General features: G+C 29.2%; 1 protein-coding gene across 2 annotated transcripts in view; it reads right to left on the bottom strand.

Annotated features, from left to right (window-relative positions):
• Positions 1 to 249: 249 nt before the first annotated feature.
• LOC129917846 (uncharacterized) overlaps positions 250 to 6,037 on the bottom strand; it is a 148,326-nt gene continuing 142,538 nt past the window's right edge. For both annotated transcript variants that reach the window (XM_055998040.1, XM_055998033.1), the window contains exon 4: positions 250 to 996. In XM_055998040.1, coding sequence (XP_055854015.1) covers positions 793 to 996 — 204 coding nt within the window. In that variant the 3' untranslated portion in view covers positions 250 to 792. The remainder of the gene's footprint in view (positions 997 to 6,037) is intronic.

Genomic DNA, 6,037 nt, shown 5'->3' with positions numbered 1-6,037 from the left:
CTTGTGATCCAGATCAGACTATTCTATTTATTTGTTTAACAATATCAAAGCGAAATCGTGCTTTTGTTGTAAAGCAAATAAATACAATGATCTTATCTGCATCACGATGAAAATAAAACAGACAAATGATAACAGAAATTTTTACTTTTTGTTCCAATTGTCCGTTTTTATAGCTTCAAATAAAATAAAAAAGTATTATTAAATTAAAACACACCAAATTTTTGATTACAAAGTATATATTTTCTCAAATTTGTTACGGTCAATTTACTTAAACAAATATTTTAAATGATTTTACAATAATAACTAATACAATTAAAGAATATTCACTTAAAAACTAAGATCACAAAATAATTTATTAACAATACTGTTTTTTTTATATATTCACATTAATTATGCAACATGAAAAGACTAAACGACTAAACAAAAAAAAAAAATTAATAAAAAAGCAAACTACAATCAAGAACTTTTAACTAAAAAAATGTGCGTTAATGTTTTTTATATTTTCTTTTATGTGTCAATATTTCCCCCAATAACCTAGAAATCCCAGGATTTTTTTTTGTTCTATAATTTTTCAGCTTTATACTGTACACCCTTTATTATTATTACGGCACTGATTCGTTGTACATAATTATTATAATTTTACTAAAGCAATTTATAATTATTATTAATTTATGTTTAGATAGGATAATCCAAGAATGGATATCAATAAAAATTTAAAATTATTCGTATGTAGGATTTTATTATACATTAAAGGCTTTTTATTCTTAATTGCAAATAATTCTTAAGATTTTCTTAGATCATACTTCCAAACATTCGTTTTCCTCGTGTTAGTACCAGACTAACAACCATTACTGTTAATAGGAAGAAAACTAAGCTCAAAAATGTCGTTAAATAACGACATCTTCGTCGGAATTTCTTTTCCTTTTCCATTTTAATCCGTAATTGTTCTGCTCTAGGAAGATCTAGAGTGAAATCCGACTCAGGACGTGATGATGGCTGAAATAAAAGAAAGAAATTTATCAGATACAAATTATAAAAAAATCTTTTTTTTGTTAAGTTTTTTTTTTTAATTAATTAAGGGGATATTTAAAAAATAAGAATTTATTGATGTTTTTTCTTATATTAATATTCTTGGCTAAATCTCAAAAATGGTGATGCACTTTGCATCTTGAAATATTTAATGGGTTTTCCTTAATTTGCTTCCGATAAATTATAAGTTCAACACAAATCTCAACGTAATCTCCCACACAGTGGCGTACGTTGATTTGCTGGGGCCCCGGGACAGGACTAAATTTTGGGGCCCATTCATTTGATATTTGGGTCCCATTTGATATAGAAAATAAGAAAAAATAAAAAAGTACGTTAACCCTCTACTCTTTTTTTTGGGTCACTGATGTAACATTCGTTGGTCGCTTAGATTATTCAAGTAATATTTTTTGAAGCTCTAAGGTATATAATTTTTCTCTCAAAAAAGCTATTTATTTGTTTGGGGCCCCTGAGGTAATATTTTTTTGAGATGAAATAAATATATAGCTGGCCCCCGATTCATTATGCATTACACTGAAGGAAATATTTTGTCTCTCTTGTGTTCGAAGTGATTCATGTAAAACATCTGATCTTTTTGCTTCAATATACATACACATGTATAAAAAGTTGCCTTCTCTGCATTATCTCCATTCGGGGCCCTAAGGCGTGTCGGGGGCCCCGGGGCACTGCCCCGCTTGCCCCAATGGTGTGTACGCCCCTGCTCCCACACCATAAATCAATTTAAACTCCCAACTGAAGATCACTTTCAAGCTCTCTTATTTTCAGATTTTCATGACCTACAAGCCCACTCATGTACATTTACTACCGATCTGCAAAAACACCTCACATCATGTTTATGAACCTGAATATAAACCATCATCAGCTTTGAGGTTTGTTTTTGTGTTTCTTCTGGAAAACAACATTTTTGCTCTGATTTTGTATGATATTTACCATGTGTGCCTACGCAAAATTTTATAGTTTCATTTTGCATGGCTATGATCAGATCATCGAACAAAATTTTGTGTTTACATGTTTCAAGGTCATTAATATGTTTGGTTATCTTATTCAAACCATTTAAACTACTTTCACTTAGTTGCAGAAGTCAATTGGTCATTGGATTACTGGTGCAAAAAAAAAAAATATGTTAGGCGTCTATGACATTTGTAATGATGGGTATCAATATCAAAGTATTTTGAAGTTTTAAAGGCGAAGTATTTGAACCTAAGCTATTAATCCAGTCAAATAAGGGTTTAACCTCGAAGTGAGTGCTAATAGAAATATTTTCTGCTCAATACCTTTGTTTTGGCGGCGCAGGGACATAAGTCCCGAATTTCTTTTTCGGGACTAATGTCCCACTTTACTCGGTCATAAGTCCCAAATCGAATTCGGGAATTATGTCCCACCTTACTGAGACCGAAAATTTTTTTCGGGACTTATGTCCCACTTATTTTTTTTTTGAGTAAATACATATATCTATAGAGACAATTAGAGACTACAGCTGACAAAATAATAGAACCGATATCGGAAAAAAATTTTCCGCTTCGCGTTTATCGAGTTATAACACAAGTATATCTTTGGAACGAACATTAAACTGGCAAAATATTCTCTTTGAAGTTTGAGCTTTATTTTTTTTCCTTCGCAAACTGAAGTAAGACAAATTTAAAATAAAACTTATTCTTTGAAAAGTTGGAATGATATAAAAATCATATTGGTATTATTTGGCTTTAATAAACCGAAACGAGGCACATTTTTTTTTCTGAAAATAAATTGACGTGAAAGAGAAATAAAGTCAAATGTTGAAAAATGGCTTTATTTCTCTTTTGAAAATTAAAATTATGCCAATTTTCGAAAGACTTCTTATTTCACTTGGGCGGTATTTCATGGCACCAAAAAATAATCTTATGGATTACTTAGTACCTATATGAACATTTATAGTAAAAATATGTATATAAAATAGTTTTTACTTTATTCCGGACTTATGTCCCATTTTCGACTAAAAAATTCAGGACTTCTGTCTCAGTAGGGTGGGACATAATTCCCGAATTGGATTCGGGACTTATGACCCAGTAAAGTGGGACACTAGTCCCGAAAAAAAATTCGGGACTTGTGTCCCGGGGACTTATGTATGTCCCTGCGCCTGTTTTGGCATTCTATAACATAACTCTAGAAAAATCTCATGGCCGCAAGTCGCTATTTTGAAGGACAAAGCGCGAAATGGAGATTTTCATAATTAGCAAAAATAGACGATGATATTATATACACATACCGTTGATACATGATTTCAAGATATTTTTTAATGCTGATTCCAATCTAAAATCAAAGCAATCTGACGTCTCTGAAAAAAGTTATACCTATTTTTCATCTGTCAACCTATATTATTATAACAGTAGCTAACTTACTACCCAAAAACCCTTAAAAGTTATGGTAGCGGAACAAAATTTTGCATGAAGGTTTTTATATCCATTGTCATTAAGAATCAAAACCCCTTTTTTTTACCTTATTTGACTGTATTATATGGATACAAATACAATGTGAGCAATTTATAGGAATTAGTAACTTAAACGTTAGACAACTTAAATATTTACAATTGAATCGGTCATTGCAAAAACCACTTAAGTCACATTTTTTTCTAAATCGACTTTTTTTTTGCTGAAAATCGTTCCTCAAAGCTAGGTGCGTATTCTGCTTAAGCTTAAAAAAGTCATTCGAGTTTCGTTTTCTTGAGGATGAGACAATTTTTATTGGTTCCTGAAACATTCAAATTGTTGGACTTTAGTAGTTTTTGAAATAACCGATTCAATTGTAGAATTTTTTAATTTTTTGCAGAATTTTGTAAAATCATCATCTCGCTAAATTTGCTTACTTACTAGTACTATGTCAATTTTTGTAATATTCATTTGTTTTTGATAAATCAGTTGAGAAAAGTTCTTCTATGATAAATATATTCGATAAAGTAATAATTGAAATTATTTTTAATTAATCAAATAAAAATTAATTTTCAAAAAATTGGACAAGGATTTTTACTGGGAACGGGTCGTTATTCTGTATTCCAAAATTCTGTATGACCAAAATTCTGTATCTGAAGAAAAAATTCTGTATGAACATAATTCTGTATTCCATTATTCTTCTTTTCTATTATTCTGTATTTCAAAATTCTGTAAATCCAAAATTCTGTTTTTCAAAATTCTGCAAATCCATTATTCTGCTTTTAGAAGTTCTGTAATTCTAAGTCTCTACATTAAAACATGTCCCTCAAATAAGCAGAGCAAGGTCAGCAGAATATAAGTTTTGTTGGATCTTTTAGTGCTAATTAAGTGCTAATTGAGTACCCCAAAATTAAATCAAGTGCTCCCCTACTTTTGGAAAAACTTACTGTTCTACTAACTTGATTTAAAGTTAGCAGAGCAATTACTAGAAAAATGCCTTAAACTGTTAGTAAAAAAATTTTACAAAAACAATTTTCTTTCTGTGATTTTCGAAAAAAATTTTTTTTTCAAATTATCTTGAATAATTAAGTGCTTAACTAATTTGAGTTAAGTATCCAATTTTCGGAAGAATTTTCCGAGATTTTCCATTAAAAAAATATTTTCCATTTAAATTCATGTTCTACTAACTTGAATTAGTTTTTTTTTTTTTTAATTTCCACTTTTTCGAAAAAATTGGACATAAATAATTGAATGTTCGACTAATTTGAATTATGCGCTCCATTTTCCGATGAATTTTCCGAAATTTTCATAAAAAAAATCTTATTTTGCATACAAAAAAAATCGTGTTCTGCTGGCTTGAATAACATTTTTCTCAAAAAATTTACTTTTTTTTGACGAAATTCGAATAGAGTAATTAAGTGTATAACTAATCTGAGTTAAGTATCCTATTTTCCATTTTTTTTTAAAGTTGTTCTTTCTTCGCTATTAAACATATAACCATCCACACACAATTTTTCCTTTCCTTTATTAGGTGTAATGTAATATTTTCCATTTTTTCTGAATTCACTTTATATTACGATTAACTCATAACACTTAACTTAAGCTGTCGAACGCAAGCTGCTTCAAGGTTCTGCATAGAAAATATCAAAAATCTTTACTCCAAAATTCTGTAAATGATAAAAGAAAAATTGTTTTGATAATGAAAAAAGTGCGCACTTTTTTCATTATCAAAACAATTTTTCTTTTATCATTTACAGAATCTTGGAGTACAGAATTTTGGAATACAGAATTTTGAAATCCAGAATTTTTTGTTTACAGAATTTTGGAACACAGAATTTTGAATTTACAGAATTTTAAAATACAGAATTTTGAATTCACAGAATTTTAAAATACAGAATTTTGAAATACAGAATTTTGGAATCCGAATTTTGGCCCATACAGAATTTCGACCCCAACCCATTTTTATTTTGTAAACGCATACACTATGTAAAAAAAAACAGAATTAGCAGAATTTTTTTCTTAAAAAAATGCTGTCAGAATTTTGAAAAGCAGAATTTTGAAAGACAGAATATAAAAAAAAAATCAGAATTTTTAAAACCAGAATTTTGAAGTCAGAATTTTGACCCACTCCCGGTGGACAAATGGCAGAAGTTTGAGTTTTTGAAAAAAAAAAAAAAAAATGTTTAAAGATTTTAGGGGACTTTGAAATTTTTAGTACATACATATGTACATTTTGGTGTACCTATGCGTAACTATTGTGGGGAATTATCTCCTTAACATAAGGTGGGCAAAGGGCAAACGATGATTTTTGGTTTGTTTCCATTTCTCAAGGTGTTGGACAAACGATTAAATTTGTTTAAAAAAACAAAAGGAAAAATTAAAATTCTTAAAAAAATGTCTAATAACCGCGAAGAGAAAATGCCTAAAATCTAAAACGATGGCCATTTGATTTTTGAAAAAAAAAAATTTTGGGGATTTTTGAAGAAAACATATTTTGTATGAGAGTCTCTATAAAAAATTATTTTTATTAATTTTTCCTAAACGGAAGGTGGAAAAACGATAATATTTGGTATGTACAATGTACT

The sequence above is a fragment of the Episyrphus balteatus genome, chromosome 1 (assembly GCF_945859705.1).
Source record: "Episyrphus balteatus chromosome 1, idEpiBalt1.1, whole genome shotgun sequence".
NCBI lineage: Eukaryota > Metazoa > Arthropoda > Insecta > Diptera > Syrphidae > Episyrphus > Episyrphus balteatus.
The sequence above is the reverse complement of the archived record's forward strand: the minus strand, read 5'-3'. Positions and strand labels throughout refer to the sequence as shown.